This window comes from Cyanistes caeruleus, chromosome Z (assembly GCF_971803275.1).
Source record: "Cyanistes caeruleus chromosome Z, bCyaCae1.hap1.1, whole genome shotgun sequence".
Lineage (NCBI taxonomy): Eukaryota > Metazoa > Chordata > Aves > Passeriformes > Paridae > Cyanistes > Cyanistes caeruleus.
The window spans coordinates 80,729,105-80,751,113 of record NC_141732.1 but is presented as its reverse complement, the minus strand read 5'-3'; the positions used below and the strand labels follow the sequence as shown (position 1 = coordinate 80,751,113).

General features: G+C 44.4%; 2 protein-coding genes across 4 annotated transcripts in view; both read right to left on the bottom strand.

The window, feature by feature from the left end:
- Positions 1 to 22,009, bottom strand: part of ELAC1 (elaC ribonuclease Z 1) — a 511,775-nt gene that overhangs the window by 125,813 nt on the left and 363,953 nt on the right. The gene's annotated exons all lie outside the window — the stretch shown is intronic.
- SKA1 (spindle and kinetochore associated complex subunit 1) lies at positions 5,244 to 21,954 on the bottom strand. 3 transcript variants are annotated; one of them, XM_023944157.2, is made up of 7 exons: positions 20,851 to 21,954; positions 19,875 to 19,978; positions 19,082 to 19,206; positions 18,101 to 18,192; positions 14,338 to 14,466; positions 9,585 to 9,754; positions 5,244 to 5,626 (listed from the first exon to the last, which is right to left on the bottom strand). In XM_023944157.2, the coding sequence occupies exons 2-7, from the start codon at positions 19,972 to 19,974 to the stop codon at positions 5,478 to 5,480; spliced, it is 765 nt and encodes a 254-aa protein (XP_023799925.2). In that variant the 5' UTR covers positions 19,975 to 19,978; positions 20,851 to 21,954; the 3' UTR covers positions 5,244 to 5,477. The 3 variants fall into 3 exon arrangements, with proteins under 3 accessions (XP_023799925.2, XP_023799926.2, XP_086723685.1); XM_023944158.2 differs by having other exon boundaries at positions 20,954 to 21,163; XM_086867559.1 differs by having other exon boundaries at positions 20,976 to 21,125.

Here is a 22,009-nt window from a genome sequence, read left to right as displayed (position 1 = left end):
GTGACCATCAGGTCTCCTCTGACCCACCACCGCTGGCCAGCTCATTCCCAGCCTGCAGATTTCTCTTTCCCATGGTTATCTCTGCCTGCCGTCATCCCAGGATGTGGCAGCATCAGATGCATGAGGCAGGGAAGCAGGGATGTCAGGATTTTAACGAATTTCACCAACAGGGCACCTTGAACATGTGGATAAGTCATCCCATCTACTTGTAACTTGCTTGAGGGAAAAAGGATGCCCACATAAAATCCATGAGGAACTAGACAGGGATTCAGCACTCTTACGCTGGCATAGCTGTAGCAGCTCTCAGCCTTCCTGACATCCCTGAATGGGACACAGCATCACAGAAACTGGGATAGTATGGATTATTGAATCAAACATCTGACTGGTTTGAATAAACCTCACACTTGCACAACAACGAAGTCACGCCTAGTCGCGGCCGTTGCCGCGAAACGAACCCTCCGGATGGATGGTGCAGGTCTCTCCCCGCTGAGAAAAAAAACATTTTGCTGCTTTAAGAACAAAGGCTGCACGTAGCAGCAGCCTTGGCCTGTTCCCAAAGGTTAACCCGACGTGCTGAGCCACAGCTGAATTATTTATGATTAGTGGGGCAGTTTCTATTAAGGAATGAGCACACAGGTAGCGACCGCTAGGCCAGCAAATCCTACAAGGCAGCACAGCTCACGTCTACAAGGCAGCTCATCCAGCTCCTGCTCGGGCCACAGGGAAATTTAATTATTTAGGTTTCTCAGCTGCTGCATAAATATCAAACATAAGGCATTGGCTCATAGCTGAAATGCAGCTGCTCAGCACAGGGCAAGAGGAGATCAGCAAGGATGAGCGAGCTGAGGCTGGCCAGCACAGAAGAGGAGGTGGGAACAGGAGCTGAGCTTCTCTCAAGAATGAATTTCTCCTGAAATTTGGGAAAAAGGAAAATAAAAAGGGAAAAAAGGGGCAAAACTTGGAACTGGATCAATCCACAAAACTTCTACTAAGCGTGAAACAGCCTTAAAACAATGCCAAGAGAGTCCAAGCAGCTTCAGTTCAGCAAGTGATGAAAGGCCTGGGCTCATCACCACTTCCCAGTCTCACTTCAATTAAACATGACATGCTGCTCAACTGAAGTAGACAAAAAATTGTGCTGCTATTCAGCACTATGATATTCCACTGACTTTTCTGCATTCAGTAAATTCAAGAACTGAGGAAGTGGGAAAAACAATTTTCCTAGTGCAATTCTCCATCCATGGAAGCTGAGACTACAGCCTGATACATGGAAATTCAAATGCACTTAACTGATTTCCATCCCAGCTTTCCAAAATACTGAGTTTTATTCAGCTTTGAAAGCAACACGTGCAGAAATAAACTTGTTCCATGTTTCTGTCTGTACATAAAATGCTAAAGTACCTCTGCCTGCACATAAACCCCCATGTGTTTAAAGCTGTCTTCTTTAAACAAGTTTTCCTGCATTTTAATTGCATCCCAATTCCCAGGAAATTCTGTGTGACACAAAAGTTAGGTTAAAAAGAAAAGAAAAAGCAGCCACTTAATAAGGAAGCACTACTGTTTCTGTACCTTACTGTAGAAAATGATTAGCCTAGTTATGAGATATTAAACTTTGCAACTGCTTAACTGTGTATTATCCTGGCTGTGACACTCATAGATCCCAAATTCCACATGCAGGGGAAGGCAAGCAGACCTTTGACAACAATCACTGTGATTTGTCTGGATTATTCAGTCCCACGAGGCACAGTGTGCACCATCCTGGACAAAAGGTTTTACACTTCTTAATTTATTATCTTTTTATTAATTAAGAGAAAAATTTGATAAAACCTTGTATAGGTTTCCAGCTCAGATATTCCTCAGCTCTGCGATATTCCTCAGTATCAACTAGCTTCTTTACCCAGTTCCCTCACGCAGTTCTTGCCAGCTCTGCTCAGTATCAGCTCCCTACAAGCAAAGATGCATGAATGACATGAAATGCTCCTTTTCTCTTCCTCCTCATAGGTGCAGTGAAAGGGAACATGTGCTCTCACAGATGGAAATCACTGCCTCCTGAAACAACACGCAGCACTAAATACTCAGGGGTAGGAGCTGCTCCGAGCATTGATTTCTACAGATAATTATTTCCATTAGTGCCTCGCCAAAGGGGAGTTAAGGAGAACAAAAAAGATTTTTTAAATTTTTTTTTTTTTTTAACCGGCAAAACAGCAAAGCAGCAGGAACAAAGAGCATTTTGAAAACCAACTTGGTTTTGTCTCGGCTTTTTGGAGGCAGGTCTGTGACAGGGAGACATCTCCCCTGGGATGTGTGGTGCCTTTCTTGCGGCGAGCAGCGCAGTCGGGCAGCTCGCCAGCCCTGCTCCTGCTGGGCAGTGCTGCTTTGAGTGCCACACAGCATCTCTCCCCTCCTCCAGCCCCCACAGCCTCGCACCGCACTCGGCTTGGTTTCTGACCATCAAGGCAGAGCTCAACAGACTCTGCTTTCATCTCTGCCTGAGACATTTGCCGCATCAGGTTGTCACCAGCATCGCGGGCCCCCTGTTTATCTAGACCGGCCCAGGAGGCAACTTTGCTCACCGAATACATAATTCATCCAGCACCCCTCCTGCTCCTCGCAGAGAGCCACGGGGGTGAAATCACCAACTGAGGAGAGGAGATTAGGGCTGGGGGAAGATTACAGCTCCCTCCTCGTATATCAGGCAATTAAATCGCCTCGGCTCTTCTCCGTTGTTTTCAGAAGCTGCTACCAGCGGCTCCGGTGGCTGGCAGGGTGCAAGGGAGCGCTGGGAGGCCGCACATGGGCTGTGCTTTGGAAGGGGTTTAAATTAAACCATCTGGCAGGGCTGGTACCCAGGGCTGCGGCCTCTGTCTGCTGGTGAGTGATTCAGGGAGCAGAAAGCAGCCCGTGCACACCCTGCAGAAAATAGCCGTTTTCCCAGGCAGCTCCTGGAGGTGAAGGTTTTCTCCCCAAAATGCCTTGGACACACCAAAAAGTTTGTCCAAGACAGGAGACAGGTGCTCACTGAACCTCTAGGACAGCAGGGAATTGCTCTTTTCCAGCTCCCAGGCTGGCATGAGCCTTTGGAAGAAGTGGAAGGGCACAGTAGGTGACCACAGTCCATGGGCAGAGTTCCTTGGGAGAAGGAAAACACAACGTTAGGAGAGGGAATTAAAATAATGAGCACATTTGTGAGAATCTGCCCGAGGGAAAATAGTTTAGAAAATTAAAAACTCCATAGTAACAGACCGAAAGCTGTTAACCAACATCTAATTAAACAAAAACTGCAAGCCCTACAACAAAACACAAAAAGGAGGGGAAAAAAATATAAATCCATGCAGCAACCAAGCTTACCCAGACCAAAACAAGTACTAAGGAAATAAAAATGAAAAATAAACCAGTTCAGTGACATCTGAAGAAAAAAACCTGACAGGACCTACAGTGAGTAGGCAAAACCAGGGTTATGCTGTATACTATCAGGTCTTGCTTTTTAATACCCATCAGAAGAAAAGGACAATCTCCAGGGTCCTCAAATATATTCCAATACAATGCAGAGTAGAGACCACAGCTTGGATCCCAACATTCTGGAGCAAAAGACCAAAAAACAAAACTCCAAAATTCAACCACCACGCACGCACACATGAAAAGGGAATCTAGAAACACGGCAGAATTGCTTTAGTGACAAAGTTCAAAGATCATTTGGGGTACTTTGCACATTAAATTTCATGTTAATGCTGACAAGATACAAGAAGAGGTATTTGAGATGAGATATTAGGATAACAGCACATATAGGCTCATGGAAGAAAAAGAGCACCACTTTTCTTATCACAAAGGTTTTCATTACTTGCAGAGTTTATATTTATCACAATAGATCTACTCTGAACACTAATAAATCATTTGAAGGCAACCTTCTATAACAAAAGCTGTAATGAAGACTTTAATAATAAAAACAGGACAAGTTTGACCTGAATTTTCACATTGAATGTGAATATTTTCACTTCAAATCCCTACTGTTTCAGGCTGGTCTGTGTATCTGAGAGAAAAACCTGGCTGCATGATGAAATTGGAAAAGGTCAGGACTAACACAATTACCAATCAGTCTAGAAGACTTTGGATCACCTCATCTCTTCCTGTTCAAGTGACGTAGATAACTCCAAAACACACAATTAGTATAAAAAGAAAGATTAAGAAAAGGAAGCCTGGAAATTGGTTTGAGGCATTGAAAAAAAGAAAAATTAGATGCTTCCTTTGAGTAGCTACAGAATCTTAAACACAGCCTCCAACAAGACAGGTGTCTGCCAAGGAAGTTGGGAAAAATTACCCCCTTCCTGCTGAATTATTATAACTTTGGACTTACAGGGCTTTGAGGCAAAGAGAGGGGTGAAAGAAGAACAGTTCTTTACCAGAACACGTAAAAGAAGGCAAACAAGCAGCAGTGACACCGAACAGAACCAGGATCCTGGCCTCAGGTGGTGGATGGGCTGCAGCAGGAGCCTGGCAGCGCAGCCACGGCAGCAGAGACGCAGCAGAGACTGGCACACCCAGGGTGGACAGCCAAGGGTGGAAAAGCCTCTGGAGCTGTGCCAGGAGCCTGCCAGCAGCCACAGGGCTGCGGGCAGTCACTGCCCATCAGGGTAGCTAAAAGCCTGAAGTGCTGTGGAGAACAGCAGGGCTGGGCAGCAGCAGCCGGGCTCCTGCGAGCAGCCAGGAAACACTCCCTCTCCCTCTCCCCCTGGAGCGGGGTCAGGGTCCTGGGTTTCCCGGAGCAGATGGAGAGGGTCCATCCCAGTGAGGCTGGGTGTTGGAAAGGGCCCAGTTCAATGGCTGCTCTTACAAGCAGAGGCTCACTCACGGTGAGGAGAAGCAGCGCAGGACAGAACTCCACAGTGGCAGTGAATTCTCTCTGCAGCAACAGCAGTCTGGCCACAAACCCCCACCTGCCTCCCCTCTGATCCCGAGAGCATGCCAGGGCCAAGCCTGGCCACTGACCTCCAGCCCAGGCTCTGGTATCTCTGCATTTCCCGAGAGAAATCCCCCCAGCTAAGGGGCTAAGTAGAAAACCCCACTCGTTTTCCTCCCCACCCCACAATCCCCCCTTCCCCTGCCACATCTTTTGTCTCTCTTAAGTATCCATCCTTCCCATCTCTTAGGCAACAAATGGGGAAAAAAATTCTCTGAGAAAGGAGAAAGAAAAGGAAAAATCCTAACCTATAATACTCAAAACCACAAAAGAGCCAAAGGAGCAGTGATAACGTGCAGAGAACTTTACTTTCATGAGCTGATGAGAGAATGTGATTAACCACCTGTGCCCAGTTGCCTTTCTGGTTCTGGTTGGTAGTTCCCCTCCACACTTGACAGAACAAAACTCAAATGCAACTCCTAATTTAGGGTAGGTGCCCGAAACCACTCCCTGTCCCTCAGCGCTGCTGTCTGGGGACAGGAGCACAGGTCTCTCTCCTGGGCAGGCAGACGTGGGGAGCTCCTTAGCAGATGATGTAGCGGACGAGCCTCGAGCTGCGCAGCTCTCTCACTCTCTGGCAGTGCCTCAGGATGTTGAGGATGCTGTGGAAGCGCTTATCCAATTTCAGCCGAGTGAACTCCTTGATATCAGCCTCCACAATAAAAAATGCTCCTGGAAAACAAACAACGATTTTGTTACAGAAACGATTCTGTTGTAGGATACGCTCAGCATTTCACAAGTGACAGCACAGCCTCTTCTTCATAATTCCGCAATCTACAATTCATAATTCCACAGCCAGCAGTAGGATGGCTTCACACTATATTGGGAGCTTTGCTCTACTTTTAAAATTTGCCATCAGAAAGAGAATTGCCAGCCTTCCCATGAAGTTCAGACTGCACCATCCACAGGCCGCGCTCCATGAGCTCTGTCTCCCAGCAGGCACTCAGGTTCTGGAATTAGATCTCTGCCATAAGTACAGAGCCCTGATTGCATCAGAGCTCTGCAGCCCACCATTCCCTTGACTTATATCAGATTTGGAAAAGAATAATTCATCATTACTTAAGAAAATTACAGGAAAAGGCTAACCACTTGCAACAGCATCGTCCCTGTGTCTCCAAGAAAATGGCACAGGGAGGTCCTGCATCAGAGCTGAGAGCCTATCCCTGCTTGTAGTTGATTAATTACTTCCATAAGCAAATTGTCATTAAAATTCAGGCTGCCCAGGGCAGTGGTGGAGTCACCATCCCTGGAAGTGTTCAAAAAACCTCGATGAATGGTTTAATGGTGAATATGGCTTCTCAGCTGACAGCTGGAATTTGTGATCTTAGAGGCCTTTTCCAACCTAAATGCTTCCTGGATTATGTGTAGCACCACACTTCCAAGTCTAATGAGAAGGAGGACACAAGGGTAGGGGTGTTCCATCTTGGAAAAAAATTGCAGTCTCCCTCCTTGTTTCATCCTTAACACAGAGGCAGTGACATCTTAGAAAAGATGGAGCATCTCTTCCTCCCATAAGGTCCTTCCAGTTTCACTGGGAAATAGCTGATCCAAGCTGGAAAGCTGAAGCTGCTGGTAAAGAACTAAAGTCCAAGAATTATCTAAGTGTAATGTCCCCCAAAATCTTGCTTAGGCAGAGCTGAGAAATAATAGATCATATTTTCTCACAGCCTGGGCCTCTCATGAGAGTTGGTGACACACGGGTCTCGCAGGGAGTGGAATCTTCCAGAGACAATAACTGGCAGAATCTAGAGATATTTCCCCAGAGAGGAACTCTGCTGGGATCTCAGAGCTTGTAACGCCACCAGATCCACATACAGATGAGAAGTAGGAAGTCTGTTTACTAGTAAAAGAAGGAAGAACTGCATTACTGCTCAAAATAGAACTACTGTAGGATAGAGACCATTTACAACTTCCAGGAACGCCAATACACCCAAACAGTGCTGGGAATCCAGGCACAACCTGCCTGCTGCCTTCACAGTCTGTTACATCTGAGGGAGCATCAGAACGTCCTGAATTTTGATAAAACAAGATTCCTTCTTATATTTGCTCACAATTCAGAGTGGCAACTCTCAGCACAGCAGGATCTTTATTGTGAAGAAATCAGAGCTGGTGAAGGGTGGTGTTTTGGTCCACGTGCTAAACAACCAGCTAAGCTCACTGAATCACCTGAGTGGCTGGAAGTCACCCTGATAAACCAGGCAGCATCTTCTCTCATCTTGAAATCAGAGAAGAGGTCACTGGCAATCAGCCAGGTTGAGAACCAGTGGGAATCCTAAGCACAGACACTCACAGGAGAGATTTAAGCAAACAAATCAATGAATGTGGAACGTCATCCTGAAAAATGCAATGGATAAAGACATTTAATCATTCTGTGCTGGCCAGATAAGAACCATCTGACAGCCTGCCAGGCCTTTTCTCTAGACTTTCTAAAGGATTACTCACAAAAAAACCTAAACAAAACTATTTACCTCACAAATACACGTGCTTTATCAGATGCTGAATGTCCTAGTTTCCTAACTGAACTTCCCAAGATAAACAAGAAATAAAGATCATCTCTCAGGTACTTAAAGAAGTTCAGCACTTCAGTTTTTCGGACTTTAGCTCCCCGGCTTTCTGACAGAAAACTGTCTGACCACCTGCAGCTTTCTCAAGCTGCTAGAATGGTTTCTTCACTGCAGCCCAGACTACTGTGGATCACAGTTCGGACAGAGCAGCACTCCAGGCCCAGGAGGGTCCTTATAGTGTTGTGTTCAGCCTCTTTTCTACAACTGTGGGCTCAAGCTCCTTACTACTGTCCCAAGGATTAGCAACAGTGCTACCAAATATATGTTGTAAATTAAATTGGTGAAGCCAGTACTTTAAGAAATCCAGATGGATGAAAACTGCTGTTCAACTGAAGCAAAACATGCTTAGAGAGAAACCAAACCATCACAGCCCAAACCAGCAGTCAGTCACACAAATTTATCCAGCTGCATGTGCTTAGAATGCTTTTAATAAACCCCTTTGCAACAATGACCTTTGTATGACAACTGAGACTTCATCTGGAGTCCTGCGTCCAGCCCTGTGACCCAGCATGAGAAAGATAAGGAGCTACTGGAGCCAGCCCAGAGGAGACCTCTGCTCTGGAGGCAGCCTGGGAGAGCTGGGGCTGCTCCCCTGCACAAGTATTCAGGCTCCAGGGAGAGCTGAGAGGCCCTGGCAGGGCCTAAAGGGGCTCCAGGAGAGCTGCCCAGGGACTGGGGACAAGGCCTGCAGGGCCAGCAGCCAGGCAATGGCTTGCCAGTGCCAGAGGGCAGGCCCAGCTGGGATATTGGCAAGGAATTGCTGGCTGGGAGGGTGGGCAGGCCCTGGCACAGGGTGCCCAGAGCAGCTGGGGCTGCCCCTGCATCCCTGCAGTGTCCAAGGCCAGGCTGGACAGGGCTTGCAGCAGCCTGGGACACTGGAAGGTGGCCCTGCCATGGCAGGAGATGGAAGTGGCTAATCTTGAAGGCCATTTCCAACCCAAACCATTCTGTTGTGATTCTGTGTTTATCTTACAGGTCTCAAAGTGCCAGCATGTCCATCAGATCAGAATTCCCTCCCTGCAGAAGAGCTGCATTCAGAATCCAAATGTCACTGATGTTATCACCACACTATAATATCTAGAGTCTTGGAGAGGGAGGGGAGGGGAGGGGAAGGGAAGGGAAGGAGGGGAAAGGGGAAAGGGGAAAGGGGAAAGGGGAAAGGGGAAAGGGGAAAGGGGAAAGGGGAAAGGGGAAAGGGGAAAGGGGAAAGGGGAAAGGGGAAAGGGGAAAGGGGAAAGGGGAAAGGGGAAAGGGGAAAGGGGAAAGGGGAAAGGGGAAAGGGGAAAGGGGAAAGGGGAAAGGGGAAAGGGGAAAGGAAGGCTCAGAGCAGAAGTTCTAGCATTCTGTCCTTCTGACCAGGGCAAAAATGGAAGGTGGGTGCCATGGTGTTGTCAGACAGCTCTTTTTCTCTGAGACAGAAGAGAGTTTGCTCCACTCTTTATGCCTGGACTTGGAAACATGAAGGCATTCTAAGGACATCAGCAAGCTTGACATGTGCAGCACACATTCAGGAATAATTACACACTTGTTCTCAAGAGGAAAGGCATGCCAAAAATGAGATTTTAATATCAGAGATTTACTGTCCCACATATTTTTGGAAAAATTACCTGTAAGTGCAACTTGGTTTTCAATTGAAAGAAAGGTATTTTGGTTTTCATTTCTTCTATGCTTTTAAGAGAAGAAAACTTCTTAAGATTATCAGATAAACTTTTCCACAAAGCCACTGCAGCACAATCAATTAGCCAGATTTCCCAGCTTCAGAACAAATTTTTAATAGTTCATGTCCAATCAACTTTAAGATCTGAGAACTAATTTCTGTGATTTGGTTATCAAACTAAGAATTTCCAGAACTTGTAGTGATTCCAAACTAAATCTTTGTGCAAAGTTTCTGCTATGACACACCATCAAAGGCACATATTTTCAATGAAAACATTCAATAAGTGACCCAATCACTATGGAAAACTCTTCAGTCAAAAATACTGAAAAAAAAAAAACCAGTATTTTTATTCTTCTGCTGCAACATCCAAGTGTTACACATTTGGTACTAACAAAGGAAAAAAAAATACCTTTTGTATCATTAGTTTCTTCTTCTATAAACCTGTGGTAGAGATTTCTGGCTGGTGCACTCATAGACTTCAGAGGCTGATACAAGATCTTGTACTTTTCCACCACGGCCTTGTTCATCTGTTGAACAACTGCATTAACCTGATCATATGTTATACGGCCTTTCATATACCTACAAATAAAAATTAGAATCAGTAACTAGAAAATCACAAAGTTCTGTGTTTATTCTCTTTCATCAGCCTTAACTGAACAAGCCATTCCTAGTTAGAGGCAGTTTCTCCTGCTTTGTGTTAATGAATACACGTAGCACTTAATTCTGTTCATTTCCGTGGTTGTTTAACAATCTTAAAGGTAAAAAGGCCATGACAGAACTTAAACCAGAAAGATAAAATATTAAGAGAGCTAAATTTAAGAAGCAGAATGCATTCAGTGCTTAAACTGTAAAAAACTTTTCAAAATGGAATAAAGGTTGCTTTTATAGCATACCACTTAAAACTACAAACACAGAAAAATAAAGTAACTTCGCAGAAAACAGCATGAAATCAAATGTTTGCCTAGGAGCATAATTTGGTTCATATTATCACCATAAACAACCTGTGTTTGGTGTTACAGCTATTTGTGTTTCAGCAGAGCTGCCCAAAGTCTGGTGGTGGGTGTGGAGCAGAGCCTGAGCGCAGCGGCCCCATCCGTGTCTGCCATGGATATATTGTATATATTATATATTATAAATAAATAAATATATTTATTTCTGGTTTTGTTTTGGATGTGGCACTCGGTGCTTTAGTTGAGGTGTTAAGGCATGGGTTGGACATTCAACAATCTTGAAGGTCTCTTCCAACCTGGTGATGCTGTGATTATTTGGGGTTTTTTGAAGAAATACTAGTTTTGTGTTGCCTTCTGTATGTGCAGCCTACTGAGCTGTGCAGATATCGTTCTGCACCACCAGCACCCATTTCTGAACCCTCAGAGCGTTTCATAACACTAGTACTGGAAGAATAAGGTCTGTTGATAACAGCCTAGAGGTACAGGAAGCATGGAAGATAAGGAACAAAGTGATGTGGAAATACTAGAATACTAGGAATATTTGCAAGTAAGGCTATTCAGTATTTATAGATGTAAAGCCATGCCTTCAAGGAAAAGGAACTGTGCTGCACACTGAGAAGCCATTATATAAAAATGAAATCTGAAACTCAAATGACAAGCAGTAAGCTGAATACAACACAACCCCTTCCCCCTCAGAATGGCAGAAAGAGCCAGGCCAGCCTTGCAGCATGCATTGTCCTGTGGCCTTCATTCAATTGTCACAAGCCAAACCTGGCTGCTTGTGTTCCGCTCAGTATCGGTTTGCAGACATGAGGGATTACACAGGTGTTACAATTCATTTTAAGAATGAATGCTTTAGGTCAGTAGAGCAGGTGGCTAAAAGCTGTGGGACAGCAAGACTGAAAAGATCAATGAATAGCAAGTTCCTCCCTTGTTTTAATCTAAACAGACTGGCTCAATCTTTAGAGAACATAAAAAGAATTAAAAGCAGAAGTAGATAATCAATTACAAGTTCAGTATTCCAAACCAGAATTCAGGCAGGCATTCTGAAATTGCCAAAATAAGTGCTGTAGATTTCAACAGCAGCCAGTACCCTGCCAGGGAGACAGGCCGGCAGGAGGCGTTTAAAAACTGAATTCAAAGCAATTGCTCTGCCTCCAAACTAAGTTTGAAACTTAGTAGCCACAAAGTTGCTTGCAACCAACTTTGGACTTGATTGATAATTTGACTAATTCAGCGTTGTAGGGGCAGCCATGTCGCAGTTATGAAAGTGGTGTACTTTTCATGGTGATAGAAGCAGCACTACCACCCATGAGACGCAGCCACAGCACAGACACAGCCTGTAAGCACGGCAAGGCTTTGCCTTGTGCATTAACTGCTGTTTATTGCTCTCTCTGCCTCCCTACACCACAGGGGAGTGTGCAGTGCGAGGATGGCTGAGCCCAGAGGTATAAAATACCTTTATTTAAGTTCCTCTGCTCCCACTGTCAACACACAGACAGTGAACACACTTAATAAAGCCAAGGAAGCACCTCAGCTCATCCTGAGGCTGAAACAGAGAGGCAGGGCTGGGTTGCCTAAACCCAAAAACTGAATGCTCTTTGAGAGGCCCTCAGGCATCCAAGATGCTTTAATCTGAAATTAAACTCTGTCAAAACAGAAGGGAATTTTTTATTCTGTGCATAAGTAAGGATCATAAAAACTCCAGCTGTCCCACAGCCCTCTCATGTTTCTACCCAACCATGGCTGGCAAACCCGTTAATGCTGACATTTATTTCTGTCCATACGTACAATCATATAAAAATACAAAGTTAAGAAGTTCCAAATGCAGGCATTTAATTTAGATTTAAAATAACTTTAAAATCTGCTTCACTATTCCAAATGCATTAAAATGAAAAAAAAAAAAAAAAAAAATGCAGTCAGTTTTTTTCTTTAATCCACAGAAGCCCTTTTTCAAAGCATTTTTTCCATTTTTGCTCCACCAGAGCACAGTGCTGTTCCTCAGAGAAAAGAATAACATCAATATATCACATATATACCACTCTAAAAGAGATATACCCCCTGCTCTCTCAAAAATGGTTAGGCTAAAATAGCCATGTATTCTCCCAAGCCACCATCTTCTGAGAGTTGAGAGCTATAAACGCACAGAATCTAAAATACTTTCTGCAGTAAGATTTTTAGAAGGCAATAAGAATTCTAGACACGGAATAAAACAAGCGTTTTCCTTTGCCTCAAAGTCAAAAGTTAACAAAGACAGGTACTGTGAAATGTCCTTTATCTTCCTCCAAAGAGCACCTTCCTGCAACAGATTTGAAAGGTAAGATAATTTGCAAGTTTTTTATTGTGCAAAGTGTTCTGTTTGATCAGGGTGCTCCACATCTGCCCCTTAACACAGCATGTACCTTTGCTAAATACCAGCTGCCCAGTTCTAGGACTATGAAGTCACTGAAGCCTGATGGTGTTTGGAATAATTTTCCCTCATGTTCAGCACAAAGCGAATGAAAACAGCCTCAATTTTTCAGTGACCACCTCCCAACCCCAGTGCTCACTTGAAGAACTGGGCCCTGAACCAAATTCTCATTCTTCCGAGAGAATACATTCAGTGTAAGAGAATTTGTATGGAATTTGTATGACAAGTGTTTGCTGCTTAGATTTGGTCAATCAGTATGTGAAATTGCAAGTACTCCCTCAATCTTGTACTACAACATTGCCAGGCAACAGAAATACTGTTAGATTAATAGATCTATGTAAATTCATGTAAATTTTCCTCCACAGAACAAACATGCTTCTCCCATCTGAATAAAACTAAATTATTTCTAGAGCTGTACCAGCACAGTCTAAGCCACAACCTTTCCACAATGGGTGCCTTCCAACACAGCTGCAACAATTCCACAAGGGTGCCTTCCAACTCAGCTTATTCTAGGGTTTTGTGAATCTGTAATGAATAGAAGAGGATGTGCAGCTCTCTGTCCCCATTTCCACTTTCAAGGATTATCATAAACTCCTTTAGGTTGGAAAAGCTGTCTGAGATGATCAAGTCCAACTTTTCCCTCAGTAGTGCCAAGGCACTAAACCATGCCCCCAAGTGTCCTTCCACCTGTCTCGTGATGTGGAAGATCATAGCCTTAACTGGAAGTTAAAACAGTATTCAGCTGGAATGGTTTGTCTATTTCTCTTGCCACAGCAGAGATAAAGACCAAAAATTCCCATCCTCCAGCTTTATCCTCCATTATTTTATCAGGAGAGAACTACCTAAGGGAGTAAATTCACAAAATACCTGAGATGTTCTGCAGAATAAAACTACCAGGTGCATGCTCTTCTGAGAAGTAACCATAAGTCCTTTATCATTAGCTCAACATTCAGGATAAGGAAGAAAATGGGTATTACTCACCTGAAAATTTTGAAGGCTATATAAAAAATTATTGGAAAGCCTCAAGTAAAGTACAGACTCAAAAAGATATTTCTTATTGAAACAGGTATTGTCAGGGAACACAGTGAATCTAGAATCCCAATAAAAATTCAGCCTTAGGCATCAAAAGAAATGTCTTTTTGCAGAAATATTTACCCACGCCACCCAAATGCCATTTAGGGAGTTATTCCTGTATGTCAGACTTCAGAGAAGGATATCCACTAATCAGGTCCTGATGTTAGGAGAAAACACCCACAGCTTTCTATCCAGAAATTTGGGAATTTCTGTGCAAAGTGGTTTTTTTGCTTTTAACAAGTCTGTTCTTCCTACCTCAAAACAGATTGGTAAGCCAAGACCTGAAGTTTCCAGAAACCAATAGTTGGGTCAAATAGAAACAGCATTTATCATTATTTTTCCTTCTATATGTAAACAAACCCTTCATCTTATGAGATGATGGCTCTTTGTTTTTTAATGTCAGTTCTCAAAACAAGATCAGGATCCACCTGTTAGCTAATAAATCTCTGTTCATATAATTACAGTCACTTTTGAGGCAAGAGGTTTGGGTTTTAACTGATCAGTTTTCATTCCCAATACCAGCATAAAAAAGAGCCCAATTAACTCTAGTCATTCAATTTTCAGGTTTGCTAGCATAGCATTTAAACTGTTTGGAGCTACTGTCATGTTTCACCCCATGAAATATTTAATCTCTGTCAGTCCCAGTTCTGCAAGAGGTCACTCTCCCAAACCCACGTGTGCCCCCCAAATTGGTATGCCAGGGTGCAAGGGAAGCCAGGCTTACTTACACAGGAACACTTTCAAACTCCTCTGCGGTTATTAATGCTGCTTCTTTAATGACTTTTGTCTCTTTTGAGTGTTTCTGTGTAGATTTGGGTTCAACAGCCTTTGTTTGTCCTTCATGTTTCACAGTGATGCTGTAAAATGAAGGAATATTCATTCAATGTATAAACAGCAGGTAAGTAGGAAGGAGAATTCCACAATACAAGCAAGTCTGCTTAGTCACAGACCTAAGTTTCAGCCTGTTAGGCTGGGTGAACACAATTAATGATATTTCACAAAAGAAACCTCACTAAAACAAGCCTACTGTGTTCCAAATGGTATCCTTCAGCTGACTTCGGCGCAGCTCTTGGTTTCTCTGCAAGCAGGTGAGTTGGAAGCAGTCCAAGTGCAGCACGGCACAGCTCAGAATTCAATGTACCATTACATTTCACACAACACAAGGCCTGGCTTTTTGTCAGATGAAACACAGCACAGAGCTGCAGCTGTAACGGGCAGATTTTAAATACTTCATAGCTCTTTTTTAACAGGTTCAAATCTTGGGAAGCCTGACTCATCCATTAAACTTTTGAAGCAAAGAAATTCAACACCACCTAACAGACTGGGTTTTAAAAATACTTTTAAATTTTTCTTTAAGGCAAGATCCAAAAGGTCAAAGAATTTCCTGATTTATTCCTGATCATTAGAACATTATTTTTATAAATTCATCCTTCCTCTAAACCCTCAGCTTAGAGCCTCAAGCCCCAAGGGATCTGCCAGCCACCCACCCAGCTGCTCCTCAGCAGGACAGCAGAGGCGATGCATATGGCCAAATCCACTGTCATCAGAACACGTGGACATTACTGGGATGTGCAGCAGAATGAACTAGCAGTACAGAGCTGAGCTGGACATGGAAATGATCCTCTGCATGGATCCGGCTGTCCCACAAGACATGCTTGTCGGACGTGGGGTCCCGCAGCAGTGAACGGCACAGCAGTGCCCCATCTGTCGACCGCAGGGCCAGGATTTGAGGTGTCACTTGATGCGACACCGCCAAGCCCAGTGTCCCATTCCCGAGGAGCACAAGTGCCGTGGAGAGGACAGCGAGTGCCACCTGCTGGGTGACACAGGTGACACAGGCACCGGAGCGGCTCTGCGCGGTGACACAACACAGAGCCCTTCCGAAACGCGGGACATCTGCAGCCAAGCTTACTCGGATGTCATCATCTGAAGAACATCTGTTTGCATCTGAGCAACAACAACAGGAATCCTGGCATGCTGCAGCTAGCAGGGAATGTCAGCAAACAGGAGGAAAAGGGAAGGGAGGTGGATTTTGGGTGGTGGTGGAGGTGGGTTTGGAATGAAAGGATAAACACAACAACCAAGGGAAGCAAGTTCACGTCTTGAAACTTCATTCCTCCCACGCTCCAGTCTCCTGCTGTCTATCACACTGCAACAAACCTTTTCTAGATGATTCCCTAGCCCCAGGCACCCCTCCTTTGTGTTCCCCCACCCACTCCCTGGCCCCTGCCCTGCTGCAGTGAGGTGATACAGGCACAGTTCACCGCTGACCTGAACCATGAAAAGGAAGAACTGATGCTTGTTTACAAAATCTGGCTCTGGTGGAATGAGAAACTGCTCTCAACAAACACGTGGGATTCAAAGACCTTGAGAGATACTGAACTCGCTTTTTATTTCAGTGACATTCCTCTGGTAAACAAGAACAGAAAACCCAAGAATACAACAGGAGAGAAACAATAGCTTAAGCCATGAATCGTTCCGTTTCTCTGTGTGGGTGTTCTCATTTTCCCAGGGACTTCAGGGCCTGTCTCACCAGCGTTCAAATGCTCCTCTGCTTTCTGCATTATCTCACAAAAATCAGTAAACAGCCCATTAGTATTCACAGTCCCACATATCTGGGGGCATAGGACAACAGAAAGGCCAGGAGAGGAAGGTTTGGGGAAGAGACCTGAAAACATATTTACACTGTTATAGTGGGTTTTGAACAATTATGTCCCTTCTTACACTACCTTGACCCTACACTGCACAACACCAAGAAGTGACAAAATGGGGACAAAAGGAGAAAGTGTGTTTTGACAAATGGCATCACCATACAATGTACTATTACTCAAGAAAAAACAACAAACTAACACTGACAGAGCAGCGGCTGTGAGCTGGCTGAGCACAGTCTGTAGAAAATTATCAGAAAAGCTTGGCTGGTTTTACACATCATGGCTCTCTCTAGAACGGGAAGAACCAGTTAAAGTCATATCACAATTAACTTCCTGATCAAAAAGAGGGCAAGATTGTAAGGGAAACCAACACCCCAAAGAATCTTTTGGTGTCAGAGCTGGCACAATCACCAAACAAGCCTCATTTACATCTAAACAGGTCCAGGTGCTGACACAAAGTTAAGACAAAGGATTTCCTACAATAAGAAAGTAAGTTTTGACAGGAAGACAGAACCTAAGTGGTAATTTCTGAAAAACTTCAATTCTTACACACACACAAAAAGCAACATCTAAATTGAAAAGGAACGAGACACCCCTAGAGAAATTTTGAGAGGGTGTTTCCTAAGCTAAGGGGTTCATGTCTAAAGGGTGGAAATAAGAAAAAAGCTTCTGCACAAATCATCCTTTCACCAGCTAGGAACAGTTTCAATACCTACACCAACAACAATACTGCTGCAGACCAACAAAAATTACAGTTGATTTTTCTCTTCTAGAACACTCTTTCCACATGTTTAACCTTTCATTTAGTTGGAATATGTCTGTCGTGTTTTGAGACTGATGCTTCTCTGGCATGAGGAACCAGACCAAGCAGAGCGGGTAGATTCAGAGCACATATTGGATGAACTGAATTCAGATTAATGCACTGACTTCTGACAAGCTACGAGGTACGAAAGAAGTTCTGGGATCCCCAGATATTAAGACTCTGCAAGTGATCCTACCTGACAAACACTAACATCACTCCAGAAAAAAAAGCAGCTCCAGAGAAAGAGATGAGAAACTCAGTCAGAGTTGAAATGACTTAAAAGCCTTCGGAGTAACAGCTGTTGTTTCACATACTTGTCATTTTCACATCCTTGAGCTACTCGACTCTGAAAAGCTTCTTACCACAGCCCTCTCCAAGGCAAGGGGCTGTCAAAGCTAGCTGAAATAAATGCAGGATTGCTGTGGGAAAAAGAGAACAAAACTACCACAAACACAATTCAAAGTCCCACAGAAAGACGACTGAGTTAGAGGTTTTTTGTTTTTTAATTGTATTTGGAAGGGCAGTGGTGAACTTCAGCTCTAGTTTGGGTCAGTTACCCTTTAATCCATAGGCACTGCAGTAATAAAATCAGTGTGTTTGTGATTCTAAAGCAAGGGATGCTCAGATTCAGAGAAGCACTTGCTTTCTACTACATCACACCTACCCCATGGAAGCTGCAATTGAACAACTTGGTATTTCAAAGACTTCACCTGACAGATTTGTTGGGGTGCTAGCACAAGCCTGGACAAGACCCAACTCCAGAATCAATACACACAACAACTTTGGCTCCCAAAATTTCCGAGTCAATGTGGAGTGAAAGGAGCAGAGCAACCGAATAGATTATTATAATTATATATTATATTTTATATATTAATACTAATATAACAACATATTAGTATAATTTAATAGATAACATATAATAAAATTATGTTATATTAAAATTAATATATTAATATGCATATCATTATTGTTATTATTATTCTGCAACTGAACACTGCCAGGAGCTGCCCAAATCCTCCAGGCTCATGTACCACATACCAGTTCTGGGTTGGTTTAGGCAGATAGGGTGGAATGTGTTCAAGAAGGTGCTGTGCTTCCTTTTGATCTTTCTCGGCAGCCTTCTGGATCTCCTGAAATTAATATGAGACTATATCAGAAATCTGATCCTACTAACATCAAGCAAGTAAAATTAGGGCAATGCTAAATTAATTTTCAGCTTTATTAAGAGGTGTCCTTTATTCTCATCCCATCATCGTACCTCCTCACCCCATAATTTCCCCAGGGAAACTGGTGATGATACAAAGGAAGGAGCATCCTTCCCTGTCCTTGCCCTCAGAATGGCAGAGAAATTTGAGCAGGCAAAAAGAACTTCAGCAATACACCCTAAGCAAGGTCTGGCCAGGGGAACGGTGGTAGTGCAGGTGAGATACTACGGTGAACTCACCTCCATTCCCCAAACAACATTTCCACAAAAGACTTAACAAAGACAGTGCAAACACACAGTGGAATAACAGACAAATATTCTAACTGAGCACTTTGTGCAGCTATTGCAAAGGCGTGTAAGCAGAACTGCTCTTTAGATCGCCATATCTATTATGATAAAGACATGTTTTCAAGGCCAGTGACAAAGACATGCTTTTAATGGCCTTAAGATGAAGGAAGGTAGACTTAGATTAGATAGTAAGAACAAATTGTTCCCTGCAAGGGTAGGGAGGCCCTGGCACAGTGGAAGGTGTCCCCGCCCATGGATGAGCTTTAAGATCCCTTCCAACTCAAACCATTCTACAACTCTATGATTGTTTGTATAAGCCTCTAAAAATAACAATTTCTAATGTTCATTGTTCTGGAGGACTGCTTAAAAGACCATCAGCAAGCCTGTTCCAAGCCTCAGTCTCTCTTGGAGATGCAGCACATGCATCCAAACATCACTAAGGATCTAGGAAAAAAAATGTGACACATGTATCAAAAATTCCTTTGAAGCTTTCAGTGTTTTATAACCAGCAAAAGAAAAAAGATTACTTTCAGCAAATCTTTCAGTTTTTCTTGCTGTTTAACTTCAGCCTCCATTGTATTCAGGAGATCATGTACAAGGACCACCTCATGCTGTATTCTACAGAGCACAGACTTGCAGGATTCATGTTCACCTGTAAAGGAGAGAACATTAAGCTACAAAGTCTCCAAGAAAAAAGCAAAATCTGATATTCCTCCCTTTCACAAGCAGTAATTATCTAACTTCCTGCTCCCCAGTCACCATATCCATGCAGGAGAAGCAGCAAGCCAAACTGTCAGCCTTGTACTCTGCAGAGCCAACAGAGTTCATGGAATCATTTAGTTTGGAAAAGCCCTCTAACACCAGGTCCAACTATTTCCTCAGAGCACTGCCAAGGCCACCACAAGCCTGTGTCCCAAGCGTCAAAAAACCACATGGTTTTTAAATCCTTCCAGAGATTGGGATTCCTCTGCTGCCCTGGGCAGTTCCAAGGCCTGGCCACCCTTTCCATGGGGAAATTCCTGCTGCTGTCCCCCCTGTCCCTGCCCTGGCCCAGCCTGAGGCCGTTCCCTCTCCTCCTGTCCCTGTTCCCTGGCAGCACAGCCCGACCCCCCCGGCTGTCCCCTCCTGGCAGGGACTTGTGCAGAGCCACAAGGGCCCCCTGAGCCTCCTTTTCTCCAGGCTGAGCCCCTTTCCCAGCTCCCTCAGCCGCTCCTGGGGCTCCAGCCCCTTCCCCAGCTCCGTTCCCTGCCCTGGACATGCTCCAGCCCCTCGGTGTCTTTCTTGGAGTGCAAACCAAACCCCACTGTTGCTCTTTTTTACCTATGTCTCTCAATAGGATACACTTCTTAATATTTGAAATCTTCTCATTGATGTGGGAGCATAAGTCTTCCAGGCCTGAGGATCCCATGTCCTTCATCATCACACTGAGGGGGAAGAAAAGTGAAAGCAGGAAACTGAAAAGGACCCAAGTTGCAAACATTGCCTACAAAAGCAGAATTTTTAGAAGGACTCTGACCTGTTGAAGAAGTGAACATAAATGAAACAGTAAATGGAATTAATTATCTTTTATCTTACTAAATTGAAGACAGGAAAGGAAGCATAAAGTGACTGGCACTAGACAAGCCACTAAGTTTCCCAGAATTCTGGAGGTATGCAGAGAATCCAGTGTGATATCAGTGCAGCAATTCCTCATGAGACTGGGAGCATCCTTATAATATATGATACAAATATATATCAAGGATAAAATATAAGATTATATAAAGGATAAAAAGGAGTTGGAATTAAGCCGATAAATACCTGGCTTATATAAGGCAGCTTTAGAAGGCTGTCTCAGGAAGAGATCAGATGATTAATGTTTAAAGAGGTGTGTTTTTTTTAAAAACATAATTATGCAAAAAAAAAGTGTTAGCAGGATTATTAGTGAAGTCCGGAAGCATTAAAAAGAGCATTATATTATATATTATTGTATATATATATAATATATATACTGTATTATATATAATTATATAATATTATATATATAATATATTATTATACTATATACTATTTACTATAATAATAGAATTATTGACCCTATTATAGACAGGAATTGGTTCAAAGAAAAAGTTATACAACGTGACAAACGCCCGCATTTAACACTGGGGCCCGGCACTGAGCGCTCACACAGCTCCCTCCGGCGGCTCACACCTGGAAATTTTCAAAAAGCCTTTATTTCACTTTTGGCTTAAAAATACTATCAGCTGCCGCGCTTGTGAAATCCGTTTTTAGATACCTGCCGCCTTCCCACCCTCCATACCTGCGCGGAACCAGGACACTCCGAGGCGGATCGGGATTCCCTGAGGGGACGGAGGTTCCCCGCTGCGGCCGGCGCCAAGCGCCCGTTTCTCCTCAAGTTTTACCTGGCGCAGCGCCGCCGCTTACCCGGGCTTCGTCCCGGTCCCACTCTCCCAGCCGCGGGGAGGAGGAGGAACCTCAGCCGGCGGAGGAGGGAGGACGCGGTTCCGGACGCGGTGCCAGCCCCGGTCCCGGCCCCGGTTTGAATCCGCCGCGCTCGGGCGGGCGTTGGGGAGGGCGGGCAGGGCGCGTGCGCGCTGAGGGGAGCGCGAGGGACGGGCGGAAAGGGCGGAGCGGGGGCAGTGCTGGGGAAAAGCGGGCCGGGAAGGGCGGGAGCGGCACTGAGGGGAGAGAGAGGCGGAGTGCGCGGCCCTAAAGGAGCCTGTAGGCCAGGTGCGGGTCGGTCTTTTCTCCCAGGTAGTATCCAGTGATAGGATAAGGGGATATGGTCTCAAGCTGCGCCAGGGGAGGCTCAGGTTGGACTTCAGGAGGAATTTCCTCGTGGAAAGAAACGGCGTTGTGGCTGCCCATGGAGGGTTCGAGTTCTTGGACGTGTCCGAGGATATAGCATTCAGTACTGTGGTCTGGGTGACAAAAGGCGATCAGTGATAGGTTGGGCACGATCTCGGAGGTATTTTCCAACCTTTGTAATTCTGTGAGTCTGGAGGGACTGGGAGGAAGGGCGTAAGGCGGGAGGTGTGAGGGCAGCGGGAGTGCGGAAGGCGTTGTCGATTTTAGCAGCTCTGAGAACACAAATACAGAGTTCACCTTAAAAAAGAGACGTGATTTATTCAGCGCAGCGTACAAGGAAGACGTTCCCACTAATCAACTTCCCAGAGGGTAAAAAGTTAAATCTGTTATACAGTAAAATTCACATGAACACGCCCGCTTACTGCATATCTCCGCCCACCTAATGCATATTTGTTTACGTGAGGTAATCTTAACGCACGACTTGAAACAGGTTCTTCGCTTACTTACTGCATATTCTCCGCCCACCTAATGCATATTTATTTAGTGACGTAATCTTAAGGCACGACTTGAAAGATGCTTTCCTTCACTAGGCAAACTCCTCTTATACAAGTAACGTCACCTAAGTTAAGTTTACGAAAGGCGAGGAAAAA

What these genes read in the sequence shown, in the direction of transcription:
- SKA1 (XM_023944157.2), bottom strand. Translation starts at nt 19,974, where the DNA reads ATGATGAAGGACATGGGATCCTCAGGCCTGGAAGACTTATGCTCCCAC. An exon ending in AACTGAAAGATTTGCTGAAA is followed by an intron (nt 18,193 to 19,081) that starts GTAATCTTTTTT and finishes TATTAATTTCAG; the next exon opens with GAGATCCAGAAGGCTGCCGA. An exon ending in GAGTTTGAAAGTGTTCCTGT is followed by an intron (nt 9,755 to 14,337) that starts GTAAGTAAGCCT and finishes TTTTATTTGTAG; the next exon opens with GTATATGAAAGGCCGTATAA.